At 43.2% G+C, this 15,642-nt stretch overlaps 1 protein-coding gene and 1 pseudogene across 10 annotated transcripts in view; one reads left to right on the top strand and one right to left on the bottom strand.

The window, feature by feature from the left end:
* SYNE2 (spectrin repeat containing nuclear envelope protein 2) overlaps positions 1–15,642 on the top strand; it is a 331,802-nt gene that overhangs the window by 298,037 nt on the left and 18,123 nt on the right. For all 10 annotated transcript variants that reach the window (XM_060004429.1, XM_060004425.1, XM_060004428.1 and 7 more), the window contains one exon: positions 12,164–12,326. In XM_060004429.1, coding sequence (XP_059860412.1) covers positions 12,164–12,326 — 163 coding nt within the window. The remainder of the gene's footprint in view (positions 1–12,163; positions 12,327–15,642) is intronic.
* Positions 5,202–6,318, bottom strand: LOC132420211 (small ribosomal subunit protein uS2 pseudogene; annotated as a pseudogene).

Genomic DNA, 15,642 nt, shown 5'->3' with positions numbered 1-15,642 from the left:
AATTTAACTGTAGACCCTTTAGCATGGAGAGAATAGGAATGAAATGTAAACTCTTCCATATACATGAATTTGATATTTAAAGCCTCCCTCACACACTGTAAGACTTAGGCCTGAATCATGAAGTGATATTAACCTGGCTTGATTTTTGTTTTGGAGAGGGAAGAGGGTTCATAAGTATTAAATTCCCATCCATCGCTAGACGAAGATAAAGGAAAAACTTTATTCACCTTGATTATTTTCTGCATTTCTACCCGCAAGCCCCACAAAAGAACTTCTTATTTGTATGCTCTTTGTCAAACTCCTTATTTTGTTTGGTGTCATATAAAAATGTTTTTGTTTTATTCGGGTCTTTCAGTAGTCCATACAGGTGAAAAACTTCCTCTTTGCTCCTAAATATCTTGGTTTTCCAGTCCTCAGAACTGGAATTCAGCTCAGGGAATCATGCTTATTTTTTCTGGAGAAATATGGATTTGTTGAAATATAAGTGTGATTAGTATTAGTCAAGCACACCTGGGTGAAGCATGGGCCAGTACAGCGATGGTGAGCTACTTAAGCTGCCTGGGTGGTTGACGTAATGCAGAATTGTGCCTGCTTCCCTGTAACAACAGTCTGGTTTCTGAATGGATTTCCTTGTTCCCAATATTAACTCGAGATTTAAAATTTTCCAAGAGCAATATTAATAACAAGGCCTAACTAGGAGGTCGGTTGCCTGGGTTGGCAAATGACGTGTACTTCCTGACCTGGGAAAGGTGTTGATTAGGTAATTAGATTAGTGTCTGCACAGTCGATATAGACTCAGCAGTACCTCTGATGGTTCCCAGAGTAAGTCGTAACATGATTATCTGAGGAACAACATTTATTTATGCCACTGTGCATTTGGGGATATTTCACCTTCAGTCGGAGGTTGGGACATAGAAGCACGTTAAGTCCTGACTGGATGAATGTCTTGTAGCTTCTTTTCTTTCCCTCCCACCCTTCCTCTTTTTTTGCCCTAAGTGTGCGTGCGACGCGTATGCTTGTTTTAAAATGTAACATGACCACCTCTTTTATGAAAAAGACAAATTTGAGGGCATGTGTGAATGTCACTTGTTCATTCAGAAGGTGTTTATTGAGCACCTCCTATAATATTATAATGTCTAAATTAGATCTAAATTAGATCATGACCTCTGGGAATAAGTTATCTTCAAATCCTCAGGATCTGCACAGGACCCAAGACAAAGTGAGTGGTTAAATGTTTATTGAGAGGAAATCATGGAGGGGCAAAGTGGGCACCCAAGTGGCCACACTTGTTGGATGGGCTTCTACCCGCCAGTGTGTCCTGGAGCTGCGAGTCTAGACTCCTGATCATATTCCCTGACAGCGCTGGAAACCATCCTGTACCCACCCCACCATATGTGCCCATTATCATGTGCAGGTTTATATAGGATACCACAGGAAAAGTGCTTAAGAACAGTAGCTCCGGCCAGACTGCCCGGGTTGGAATCCTTCCTCTGCCATTGACTGGTCATGTTACTATGGTAAATTATTTAATCTCATTGCCTCAGTTACCTCATCTGTCAAATGGGGATGTTATTAGACTGATCTCACAGCATCGTTGTAAGGATTAGATGAGTTGCTAACATATATAAAGCACAGTAGGCCTGGCACATAAAGATGTCGGCACGTTCTGTAGATGGTCCATTTTAGTAATAAAGTTTGTGAATTTTAAAGCATACCCAATGTAGAAATTTTAAAAGAGTGGGATAACAATAGAAAGTCTAATATTTTCTTCCCACACCCCGTTGGTTTGGACACCAATGGGCTTGAGCCCCACATTCGGGACGCCACTGGCCTGGAGTACCATAGTTCTGGGCAAGCCAAGCTAATTATCCATCCACCTTCTCCATACTCCCCCCTCTGCTTATTGCACACCTCACCCCTCAGGATTAACAGGATTCAGGATCACTGCATCTCAGTATTTTTGCACCCAGGTTATTTTATTACTTGTTAGCTCTCTTCATTTAAAAAGCTGTGTTCTAGCCCTCTTCTTTCAAAATAAAGAGGCTGAGAGCCTTATGATGGACTAGGGTCGGGCGCTGGATGAAGCAGTGGGGGCTGCCATTCTGGGAGGAGAGAGGAGGAAGGATGGGGAAGCAGGAAGCAGGAGGGCTGTGCAGAGGCTGCTGGCCTGAGTGCCTCTCCCCAGCTACAGGAAGCTCTCAGGGCGGAGCTTCTCCAGCCAGAGCCTCCCAGGAGGGTAGCCCCTTGCAAACTGCATGCAAGACTTGGTCCCATGGGGCCTGGGGTTCCCAGCTGCTCTGGCATTGTGTGGAGTGTTCCTTCTGTTCCCTGGGCAGTCAGGGTGACAAGACATTGGGGTGAGGAGGGTATAACTTGAAAGCCAGGGGAACAAAGGAAGTATCTAGGTTACAGCTGCATCCAGGCCTGGCCCTGGATTCTGTTACTTCCTTTTTAATAAATCATCTTGTGGCTTTGAAGGAAACTTCTTGTGATATTTGCAGTAAGAATGTAATTTGGAAAATATACCATCTTAAAATCATTACAACCACAGTTTCTGGACAGTTATCTCTGTCAGACACTGTGCCAAATTCCTTTCATGCATGTATATCTCATCCTGCTCTCAGCCACCCAGCGAAGGAAGGTACCACTGTTGATGCCGTTTGACAGATGAGATTAAATAGAGCCAGGATTCATACCCAGACCCTGACCACAAAGAGTGTGCTCTTCATCACCAGGCTCCATGGCCTCGTTCCAAGCTTGCCTACCTCATGGCACTGTTGAGGATAAAATATTTATAAAAGGACTACGTGAGGGCCAATACCGTGTAAATCAGCCATTATTGTAGCAGCGTGTGATCCCAGTCAGCAGTAATAAGAACTCGTATTACAGTGAGTACTTACTTTATGCCAAAGGCTTTACATGCATCCTCTTGTTTCTGTCTCAGAACCCCCTACAAGGTGGATAATTTGAAGATTAACAAGGAAACTGGGAATCAGGAACATTAGGTACCTTGCCGGGTACACAGCTTATAGATGGTGCGATGGGGCTTAGATCTGGGTCTGCTCACCTCCAGAGCTCTGGCCTGAATGTCGCCCAGATGCTATCACCTCCCTGAAGCTGGAGGGACCTGAGAGGCCTGCTAGACATGAGGGGCTGAGGTAGAAGGATTTTCTCTAAATTATAAAGCTAATTGGAAATAGAGCTGGAGCTAGAAGTCATTCCCCAAGGTTGATCTGGTTGATAGTAGGGTGCAAAAAGATAATAGTAAACATTAAAAATACACACAACTCCCTGGTTTACTTTTTTTTTTAACATCTTTATTGGAGTATAATTGCTTTACAATGGTGTGTTAGTTTCTGCTTCATAACAGAGTGAATCAGTTATACATATACATATGTCCCCATATCTCTTCCCTCTTGCATCTCCCTCCCTCCCACCCTCCCTATCCCACCCCTCTAGGTGGTCACAAACCACCTAGCTGATCTCCCTATGCTATGCGGCTGCTTCCCGCTAGCTATCTATTTTACCTTTGGTATTATATATATGTCCATGCCACTCTCTCACTTTGTCACAGCTTACCCTTCCCCCTCCCCATATCCTCAAGTCCATGCTCTAGTAGGTCTGTGTCCTTATTCCCATCTTACCCCTAGGTTCTTCATGACCTTTTTTTTTTTCTTAGATTCCATATATATGTGTTAGCATATAGTATTTGTTTTTCTCTTTCTTACTTACTTCACTCTGGATGACAGACTCTAGGTCCATCCACCTCACTACAAATAACTCAATTTTGTTTCTTTTTATGGCTGAGTAATATTCCATTGTATATATGTGCCACATCTTCTTTATCCATTCATCTGTTGATGGACACTTAGGTTGCTTCCATGTCCCGGCTACTGTAAATAGGGCCGCAATGAACATTTTGGTACATGACTCTTTTTGAATTATGGTTTTCTCAGGGTATATGCCCAGTAGTGGGATTGCTGGGTCATATGGTAGTTCTGTTTGTACTTTTTAACGAACCTCCATACTGTTCTCCACAGTGGCTGTATCAATTTACATTCCCACCAACAGTGCAAGAGTGTTCCCTTTTCTCCACACCCTCTCCAGCATTTATTGTTTCTAGATTTTTGGATGATGGCCATTCTGACTGGTGTGAAATGATACCTCATTATAGTTTTGATTTGCATTTCTCTAATGATTAATGATGTTGAGCATTCTTTCATGTGTTTGTTGGCAATCTGTATATCTTCTTTGGAGAAATGTCTGTTTAGGTCTTCTGCCCGTTTTTGGATTGGGTTGTTTGTTTTTTTGTTATTGAGCTGTATGAGCTGCTTGTAAATTTTGGAGATTAATCCTTTGTCAGTTGCTTCATTTGCAAATATATTCTCCCATTCTGAGGGCTATCTTTTGGTCTTGTTTATGGTTTCCTTTGCTGTGCAAAAGCTTTGAAGTTTCATTACGTCCCATTTGTTTATTTTTGTTTTTATTTGCATTTCTTTAGGAGGTGGGTCAAAAAGGATCTTGCTGTGATTTATGTCATAGAGTGTTCTGCCTATGTTTTCCTCTAAGAGTTTGATAGTGTCTGGCCTTATGTTTAGTTCTTTAATCCATTTTGAGTTTATTTTTGTGTATGGTGTTAGAGAGTGTTCTAATTTCATACTTTTACTTGTACCTGTCCAGTTTTCCCAGCATCACTTATTGAAGAGGCTGTCTTTTCTCCACTGTATATTCTTGCCTCCTTTATCAAAGATAAGGTGACCATATGTGCGTGGGTTTACCTCTGGGCTTTCTGTCCTGTTCCATTGATCTATCTTTCTGTTTTTGTGCCAGTACCATACTGTCTTGATTACTGTAGCTTTGTAGTATAGTCTGAAGTCAGGGAGCCTGATTCCTCCAGCTCCGTTTTTCATTCTCAAGATTGCTTTGACTATACGGGGTCTTTTGTGTTTCCATACAAATTGTGAAATTTTTTGTTCTAGTTCTGTGAAAAATGCCAGTGGTAGTTTGATAGGGATTGCATTGAATCTGTAGATTGCTTTGGATAGTAGAGTCATTTTCACAATGTTGATTCTTCCAATCCAAGAACATGGTATATCTCTCCATCTATTTGTATCATCTTTAATTTCTTTCATCAGTGTCTTATAATTTTCTGCATACAGGTCTTTTGTCTCCTTAGGTAGGTTTATTCCTAGATATTTTATTCTTTTTGTTTCAATGGTAAATGGGAGTGTTTTTTTTTTTCTTTTCGTTTTTTTAGAAACTGTTTATTTTCCATCAACCTATTTCCATTTTAAGAGTTTGTGGAAGAACAGTTTAAGACCACTCAGTGGTTGTTCCTACCCACTCGGTGGCCTGAGCAGTGGGAGCTGCAGACCAGTCTTCAGTGGCAGGTTGAGCACTCCAGTCTTCAGTGGGGAACTGCTGAATAGGCACAGAGGGCACCTGCACACCTTTGGACGAGTCCGCCACCTCAGGCTGAGCAGCAGTGAACTCAGGAGCTGGAGCGGTCCATTCACCCTGAAATTCCTCCTTGGTCACAGCCTTCTCAGCTGCTGCCTGCTCTTCCTTTTCAATCTCTTCAGGATCTCTGTAGAAGTAGAGATCAGGCATGACCTCCCATGGTTATTCACGGGAGATGGTGCCACGCATGCGCAGAAATTCCCGGGCAAGCATCCACCACATCAGACCCACTGAGTGAGCTCCCTTTTTGTTGCATGGGATGGCAATGTCCACATACCACAGAAGAGAGTCTGTGTTACACAGAGCAATGGTAGGCAGGTTAACGTAAGAGGCCTCTGTGAGAGGCTGGTGGTCAGCCCTGGGATCAGTAACCACCAGAAGTCTTGGCTCCCAGAAGGCTGCCTGGATCTGGTTAGTGAAGATTCCAGGAGTGAAGCGGCCAGCAATAGGAGTGGCTCCAGTGGCAGCAGCAAACTTCAGCACAGCTCGCTGGCCAGTATTCCTGGAAGATATGACACTGACATCAGCTGGTTTTCAATGGCAACAATGGCACGAGCTGCCAATAGAAGCTTCTCCCAGGTTCTCTTCAGATTTATGATGTAGATGCCATCACTTTTCCTTTTGTAGATGTACTGTTCCAAGGTTGGTGCCACCTAAGTGGGTTCCTGCTGCAAGGAATTTGAGGACGTCCTCCTCCTTCATTTGCAGGACATCAAGGGCTCCGGACATTGTTAATGTTTCCCTTTAAGTTATGACAGGAATCCAGAACAAAGCCGTATGGACCCTTATCTGGCATGAAAAGCGGGAGTGTTTTCTTAATTTCACTTTCAGATTTTTCATCATTAGTGTATAAGAATGCCAGAGATTTCTGTGCATTAATTTTGTATCCTGCTACTTTACCAAATTCATTGATTAGCTCTAGTAGTTTTCTGGTAGCATCTTTAGGATTCTCTATGTATAGTACCATGTCATCTGCAAACAGTGACAGCTTTACTTCTTCTTTTCCGATTTAGATTCCTTTTATTTCTTTTTCTTCTCTGATCGCTGTGGCTAAAACTTCCAAAACTATGTTGAATAAGAGTGGTGAGAGTGGGCAACCTTGTCTTCTTCCTGATCTTAGTGGAAATGCTTTCAGTTTTTCACCATTGAGCACAATGTTTGCTGTGGGTTTGTCATATATGGCCTTTATTAAGTTGAGGAAAGTTCCCTCTATGCCTACTTTCTGCAGGGTTTTCATCATAAATGGGTGTTGAATTTAGTCGAAAGCTTTCTCTGCATCTGTTGAGATGATCATGTGGTTTTTCTCCTTCAGTTTGTTAATATGGTGTATCACGTTGATTGATTTGCATGTATTGAAGAATCCTTGCATTCCTGGAATAAACCCCACTTGATCATGGTGTATGATCCTTTTAATGTGCTGTTGGATTCTGTTTGCTAGTATTTTGTTGAGGATTTTTGCCTCTGTGTTCATCAGTGATATTGGCCTGTAGTTTTCTTTCTTTGTGACATCTTTGTCTGGTTTGGTATCAGGGTGATGGTGGCCTCGTAGAATGAGTTTGAGAGTGTTCCTCCCTCTGCTATATTTTGGAAGAGTTTGAGAAGGATAGGTGTTAGTTGTTCTCTAAATGTTTGATAGAATTTGCCTGTGAAGCCATCTGGTCCTGGGCTTTTGTTTGTTGGAAGATTTTTTTTTTTTTTTGGAATTTTGCCCTTTTTTAAATTTATTTATTTACTTATTTATGGCTGTGTTGGCTCTTCGTTTCTGTGCGAGGGCTTTCTCTAGTTGCGGCAAGTGGGGGCCACTCTTCATCACGGTGCGCGGGACTCTCACTATCGCGGCCTCTCTTGTTGTGGAGCACAGGCTCCAGACACGCAGGCTCAGTAATTGTGGCCCATGGGCCTAGTTGCTCCGCGGCATGTGGGATCTTCCCAGGCCAGGGCTCGAACCCGTGTCCCCTGCATTGGCAGGCAGATTCTCAACCACTGCGCCACCAGGGAGGCCCTGTTGGAAGATTTTTAATCACAGTTTCAATTTCAGTGCTTGTGACTGGTCTGTTCATATTTTCTATTTCTTCCTGGTTCAGTTTCGGCAGGTTGTGCATTTCTAAGAATTTGTCCATTTCTTCCAGGTTGTCCATTTTATTAGCATAGAGTTGCTTGTAGTAATCTCTCATGATCCTTCGTATTTCTGCAGTATCAGTTGTTACTTCTCCTTTTTCATTTCTAATTCTATTGATTTGAGTCTTCTCCCTTTTTTTTCTTGATGAGCCTGGCTAATGGCTTATCAATTCTATCTTCTCAAAGAACCAGCTTTTAGTTTTATTGATCTTTGCTATTGTTTCCTTCATTTCTTTTTCATTTATTTCTGATCTGATCTTTATGATCCCTTTCCTTCTGCTAACTTTGGGGGTTTTTTGTTCTTTCTCTAATTGCCTTAGGTGCAAGGTTAGGTTGTTTATTTGAGATGTTTCCTGTTTCTTAAGGTAGGATTGTATCGCTATAAACTTCCCCCTTAGAACTGCTTTTGCTGCATCCCATAGGTTTTGGGTCGTCATGTCTCCATTGTCATTTGTTTCTAGGTATTTTTTGATTTCCTCTTTGTTTTCTTCAGTGATCACTTCGTTATTAAGTAGTGTATTATTTAGCCTCCATGTGTTTGTTTTTTTGTTTTGTTTTGTTTTGTTTTCTGCGGTACGCAACCCTCTCACTGCTGTGGCCTCTCCCGCTGCGGAGCACAGGCTCCGGATGCACAGGCCCAGCGGCCATGGCTCACGGGCCCAGCCGCTCCATGGCATGTGGGATCTTCCGGACCAGGGCACAAACCCGTGTCCCCTGCATCGGCAGGTGGACTCTCAACCACTGCGCCACCTGTAATTGATATCTAGTCTCATAGCATTGTGGTCGGAAAAGATACTTGATACGATTTCAATTTTCTTAAATTTACCAAGGCTAGATTTGTGACCCAAGATATGATCTATCCTGGAGAATGTTCTATGAGCACTTGAGAAAAATGTGTATTCTGTTGGTTTTGGATGGAATGTCCTATAAATATCAAGTAAGTCCATCTTGTTTAATGTATCATAAAGCTTGTGTTTCCTTGTTTATTTTCATTTTGGATGATCTGTCCATTTGTGAAAGTGGGGTGTTAAAGTCCCCTACTATGATTGTGTTACTGTCGATTTCCTCTTTTATGGCTGTTAGTATTTGCCTTATGTATTGAGGTGCTCCTATGTTGGGTGCATAAATATTTACAATTGTTATATCTTCTTCTTGGATCAATCCCTTGATCATTATGTAGTGTCCTTCTTTGTCTCTTGTAATAGTCTTTATTTAAAGTTTATTTTGTCTGATATGAGAATTACTATTCCAGCTTTCTTCTGATTTTCATTTGCATGGAATATCTTTTTCCATCCCCTCACTTTCAGTCTGTATGTGTCCCTAGGTCTAAAGTGGGTCTCTTGTAGACAGCATATATACGGGTCTTGTTTTTGTATCCGTTTAGCCAGTCTGTGTCTTTTGGTGGGAGCATTTAATCCATTTACATTTAAGGTAATTATCAATATGTATGTTCCTATTCCCATTTTCTTAATTGTTTTGGGTTTGTTATTGTAGGTCTTTTCCTTCTCTTGTGTTTCTTGCCTAGAGAAGTTCTGTTAGTATTTGTTGTAAAGCTGGTTTGGTGGTGCTGAACCCTCTCAGCTTTTGCTTGTCTGTAAAGGTTTTCATTTCTCCATCAAATCTGAATGAGATCCTTGCTGGGTAGAGTAGTCTTGGTTGTAGGTTTTTCTCCTTCATCACTTTAAATATGTCCTGCCACTCCCTTCTGGCTTGCAGAGTTTCTGATGAAAGATCAGCTCTTAACCTTATGGGGATTCCCTTGTGTGTTATTTGTTGTTTTTCCCCTGCTGCTTTTAATATGTTTTCTTTGTATTTAATTTTTGACAGTTTGATTAATATGTGTCTTGGCATGTATCTCCTTGGATTTATCGTGTATGGGACTCTTTGTGCTTCCTGGACTTGATTAACTATTTCCTTTCCCATATTAGGGAAGTTTTCAACTATAATCTCTTCAAATATTTTCTCAGTCCCTTTGTTTTTCTCTTCTTCTCAGACCCCTATGATTTGAATGTTGGTGCATTTAATGTTGTCCTAGAGTTCTCTGAGACTGTCCTCAGTTCTTTTCATTCTTTTTTCTTTATTCTGCTCTGCAGTAGTTATTTCCACTATTTTGTCTTCCAGGTCACTTATCTGTTCTTCTGCCTCAGTTATTCTGCTATTGATCCCTTCTAGAGTATTTTTAATTTCATTTATTGTGTTGTTCATCATTGCTTGTTTCCTCTGTAGTTCTTCTAGGTCCTTGTTAAATGTTTCTTGCATTTTCTGTATTCAGTTTCCAAGATTTTGGATCATCTTTACTATCATTATTCTGAATTCTTTTTCAGGTAGACTGCCTATTTCCTCTTCATTTGTTAGGTCTGGTAGGTTTTTACTTTGCTCCTTCATCTGCTATGTGTTTTTCTGTCTTTTCATTTTACTTATCTTACTGTGTTTGAGGTCTCCTTTTTGCAGGCTGCAGGTTCATAGTTCTCGTTGTTTTTGGTGTCTGTCCCCAGTGGCTTAGGTTGGTTCAGTGGGTTGTGTAGGCTTCCTGGTGGAGGGGACTAGTGCCTGTGTTCTGGTGGATGAGGCTGGATCTTGTCTTTCTGCTGGGCAAGTCCACGTCTGGTGGTGTGTTTTGGGGTGTCTGTGGCCTTATTATGATTTTAGGCAGCCTCTCTGCTAATGGATGGGGCTGTGTTCCTGTCTTGCTAGTTGTTTGGCATAGGATGTCCAGCACTGCAGCTTGCTGGTTGTTGAGTGAAGCTGAGTGTTGGTGTTGAGATGCAGACCTTGGGAGATTTTTGCCCTTTGATATTATGTGGAGCTGGGAGGTCTCTTGTGGACCAGTGTCCTGAAGTTGGCTCTCCCACCTCAGTGGCACAGCCCTGATGCCTGGCTGGAGCACCAAGAGCCTGTCCTCCACATGGCTTTTGGAAGGTCTGAGGCCTTCTGCCAGCATTCAGTGGGTGTTCTATAGAAGCAGTTCCACGTGTAGATGTATTTCTGATGTATCTGTGGGGAGGAAGGTGATTTCCGCTCTTACTCTTCCGCCATCTTCTCAAATCTCTCTGGTTTACTTAAATAATAAACACTCACAACCCTGTGGTTTTATTAAATAATCACATGGAGTGGATTATTACACACATTTATTCATTCAGCAAATGCTTGTCAATGCCTCCCGGCCACCAGGCGGTCTTGGAGGTACTGTGCACACAGAGGTAGCCCCTTGCAGCCTGGCTGGTGTGGGCTCTGTCCAGATGGGCACGGTCAACGAGGGGTGCAGACACAGGGCTGCAGGAGCACGTGGTCGAGGGGCCCTCAGCTGATCTCGGAGAGAACAGTGGTAGAAGCTGCAGGAGAAGGGAGGGGAGCCACTTCGCAGAGTGCAGGGCTGGAGACAGAGAGGCCACTGACCGCTTGAGGAACTAGAAAGGTCAAGGCGTTAAACTGCTATGTCGGGGTAGGCAAGGACCGTGGAAGAGTTTGAGCGAGAATCAGACTTGCTGTACGCTTCGGCTACAGAACCAGAAGCTGGGAGAAGGGTGAGGGGGGCAGCAGGAAGCTGTTCACAGGCAGTCAAGGAAGAGATGCTGCTGTCAGGGAAGGTGGGTCACTTCCTGTGAGTTAGGAGTCAGTGCCCCAGTTTCTCTTTCCAGTCCCTGGGATGCAGTTCTGATAGCACTTTGTAACATGAGTATCAGTAAGAGGGAATTTTCCATTGTAGCCATTACTTCAGGTCTCTGGGATTAACTAAAAAGCCCACAGATCACCAGAACAAGCCTTCACTCCCTCTGCTTGAGGATTTTAACATTTTCTTTCAGGATCTATATGGAGATCATTTTTCCTCAGCCCCTGCATCATTTCCCCGTGCCAGCACTTTGGCATGCCCGGGAGCTCTCCGTGTATACTGACGCCATGTGTCTTAGTTCAGATCCACTCCACGCTGAGCCAGGCAGATTGGTCATGTAGATGGAGCTGCAACTGTGCTTGTAGATGATGTGTCCATCCCTCCCTTTTTGGCTGAGACAGGTGCCCTAGGATGGACTGGTTCCATGTGTACGTCACCCCCAGCCCCTCGGGCTGGACGTGGTGGGGTTTGGCACATGCTCTGTACTTGCTCAAGAAGAGGGTCCCATGAGAAGCATTGCAGGCCAGGTACCACCAGTGAGCCAGGTGTGTAACGTCTTTACCCATCAGGAAAGGTCCCTGGCTGCTGTGATCTTGGTGATACCCAAAACAGAAACTGGACAAGTCACATGTGGTGATCTTAACCTGGAAAGAAAGAAATGGCATCTCCTATCTCCTCTGGAGCCCCAGAAAGATGTTCTGGGTCTCAGGGGATCCCACCCTGAGAATGATAGGACTTCATACTTGCATGGGTAGATTATCTTTTAGTCCATTTGAAAATCAGCCGGAACAGCAATTCTGTAAATTGTCCCATATTGTGTAAAAACTCTGGCGACGTGAGCATTAGTCCCTGCTATAAAATCAGTAACCAGTGATGATTACTTTTTAACCTCCAGCAGGCTTATGGGTGCATTCTTCTCACCACTAAACATTGTGCTTTTGTTTTCCACCTCTTTTTTGCTGCAAATATGTTTAGGGTGAAGAAGCTGAAGGAGACCTTCGCTTTTATTCAGCAGTTAGACAAAAACATGAGCAACCTTCGCACCTGGTTGGCTCGGATCGAGTCTGAGCTTTCTAAGCCTGTGGTTTATGATGTCTGTGATGATCAAGAGATCCAGAAGAGGCTCGCTGAACAGCAGGTGGGGAAGTGAGAATGGGCTTTTGTCAGAGCCTAGGTGTTCACAGGGTCTGCTAATGCAAACCATCCCCGCACTGGCTGTGCATTTTAGTGGGTTCATATTTCGTAATACTGGTATGTTTTCTCCAGAGAAAGCTGACCGCCTGTCCATGCTCTTGGCGGTGTGAGGCATCCATCTCTTGAGTGCCCACCCCACCACCACCATTCATGTAGCTCTTTGTGAAATACTTTGAATAATGTTGAAGATGCAGACCTTAATCTTAGTGGTAAATAAGGTTTTTTTAATCTCTGTTTTTGTTACTATAGTTTTGGCAATGAATTGAAAGAAAAATAATTTTTCCATCCAAAGAAGGTTTTCATGGGACAACACGTGATGGGTCTGATAGAGCTTCAAGGAAAGGGGAGTGCTTGGGGGGGGGGTGGTGTGGAAGAAGGAGCATGTTTGGACCAATAGCTTAGGAAGCCTCTCCTGCAATGTTCTGTGCATTTCTGTCATCAGTTATATCCCCTCTTAGCCAACCCTGGAAATTCCACAATTTAAACACCACCGAATCCTGCCTCTAACCTGGCAGGTGCTTTTTGGTCTCACTGACTTGTCAAATCCACTCTCCTACCCTCCATAGGCTCACGTTTACATGCTTATTCTCATATGCAGTGCCTGAGCTTCTCTTTTTATATATATATATTTTTTTTTTTTTTTTTTTTTTTTTTTTTTTGCGGTACGTGGGCCTCTCACTGTTGCGGCCTCTCCCGTTGCGGAGCACAAGCTCCGGACGCGCAGGCTCAGTGGCCATGGCTCACGGGCCCAGCCGCTCCGTGGCATGTGGGATCTTCCCGGACCAGCCTGCATCGGCAGGTGGACTCTCAACCACTGCGCCACCAGGGAAGCCCCCTCTTTATTTCTAAAATAGCTAAGCTTATATTATTCTTTTAGTAGCTTTCCTTCACTTGTTTCTCTCAGCCCTGTGAGCAGATTCTGTTTTAACCATATGAGCAATATGGTCGCTACCAAGTTCACATCCTTGTATCTGTTTTCTTCATGTTTCCTTCAAAGCCTTGGTGTTTGTTGTCTGTCAACACACCGATTCACTCACATATCCCAGCTGCTTGGAGACAGAATTGGGGGGCTGAAACTTTTTCATCAGATTATCAAAGCCAGAAGGCCACCCCTTGATTATAAATTCTCTTGAGGTCAGGTCAGTCCTTCTCATGATAATAAGCAACATCTCATGCTACCACGAAATAGAGCTAAGTATTTGATAATACTCTAGACTTAGATCTTTATTTAATCCTATTACAATTACTGTTTGAATAATGCCTATTCTCTGATTTTCAAACTAGTATGATTTAGCAATGCTGCAAAGTAAAAATACTGGTTTTTCCACTTAGCCTCAGAAATTTAAGTATGTCTTTTTCACTGAGGTCATCTATATTCTGTCTTTGCTTTGTGGAGAAATGAATATTGATATAACTACCATGTTAATGGACACTGCAGAGATTTTAATGCCCTTATCAGTAAAGGGCTACTGAACATTATCAGCTGTATTTACAAGATTGATCCATTAGGTTGAATTTCTTGAATAGTCTCTTCATAGACAGGCCTTGCAAATAACCATTTACCCTGACTGGTGAGTCTTTTCAGGTAAATAGAACAAAAGCTGACAACATTTTTCCCTTTAGCCCGTGGCTAAATTTGGCAGGGGCTAATAACGTGTGTTAACATTTTATAAATCTGATGTGTGACAAAACATCATTAAATTGCAGGGAATTTATTCCCAAGAGTGTACAATTTGGAGCAGCTGCCATTCTCTTGGCCATGTGTGTTCCTGTACTGAAATGGTATAGAATTTCAGTCTGGTTGATTTGAAGGTTTCCAATTTATAGAACGTAGAATCACCATCATGGAATTCTTATAAAAAAAAAATTATGGAGTTAGTATTCAGGACCACTTTGCTGTGAAGAAGTTGGATGTATTAATTTTCTATTGCCACTGTCGCAGATGACCACAGATTTAGCAGCTGAACATGAATTTATCATCTTATAGTTCTGGAGGTCAGAAATCTGACACAGGGCTGAGGTCAAGGTGTCAGCAGGGCTGCTTTCCTTTCTGGAGGCTCTAGGGGAGAATCCATTTCTTTGCCTTGAAGTCCTAGAGGCTGCCTGCCTTTCCTGGCCCATGGCCCCCTTCCGCCATCTTCAAAGCCAGCAACGGTGCATCTCTCTGAGCCTTTCTCCCTCTGCTTGACTCTTCTTGTACTTTTAAGGACCCTTGGGATTCCATTAGGCCCACCCACATAATCAGGATAATCTTCCTATCTTAAGGTCAGCTGATTGGCATGCTTAATTCTCCTTTGCCACGTAACCTAGTCTAGTCACGGGTTCTGGGGATAAGGACATGGTTCTGGGGATGCCAATATTCTGCCTACCACAGATGTCCTGAGGAAACCTGTAGTATTTTTATTAAAAAAAACAAAATTATAACTGAACCTAGACCTTAAATGCTCCACCAAAAACAGAAAATGTGTCACACAAAATAACTATTTATGGGCCATTTTTTAAAAACCTTGCCTGTGTTTCTGTCACTGATTTAAATATAATAAATTGCTTGACTGCTTCCAGAAATAAGACCCTTCTGCAAAAGCCCTCAGGCCCAGAAGTGATAAAGCGCCATGATGTCCCTGGACCCTCATTATAACGTCCTTGGGGGCCTGGTGCAGAAGGGGTCAGACCTTATAAAAGCCTTTTTTGCTTCTCTTCTTTATGTGAAACTCCTTAGGTAATAAGTGTTGTATTGTTATTCCTGTAGAATAGATCATCTTCAAAATGCAAAGGAAGTGGTTGGCCACCTTGTGACGCGTTTAAACCGTGGACCACTTTCATTGAGTCTTCAGCATCTCTCTCCAGTTTTCTTTGGTTGCCTGGTTCCCAGGCATCCCAGGGGTGCCTGATGGTGGCTTGGGGGGTTCGTTACCCCCACATCCTATAGTTACCAGTAGTCCCCTCCCCAGTGGCCAAGTCAGCTTCATGCCAAAGCCCATCCACCGCCCAGGACCACCCTGCTGGACTTGCTTGACACCCCCAGCCCCTCCTACGGAGACACTCGAGCCACCACCTGGGTTCCCACAACACACGCCATGGTTTTCTGCCTTCTCAGCCTAGTTTTCCTTTTTTCCCCCCTGTATCTCATTTTTTCTAGTTCCTTTTGTGTTATTCTTCCTGGCTGCATTCTCTGCTCTGGTTTCCTGTTTCTCCCCATGTCCTCTCACTGATCCTCAACTTCCCTCAGCCCTTTCCCAGCTTCAGTGCTCTGTGTCACC

Source organism: Delphinus delphis, chromosome 2 (genome assembly GCF_949987515.2).
Source record: "Delphinus delphis chromosome 2, mDelDel1.2, whole genome shotgun sequence".
In the NCBI taxonomy this organism is placed as follows: domain Eukaryota; kingdom Metazoa; phylum Chordata; class Mammalia; order Artiodactyla; family Delphinidae; genus Delphinus; species Delphinus delphis.
Note: the sequence above shows the minus strand (reverse complement) of the source record. Positions and strands in the feature narration are given on the sequence as shown.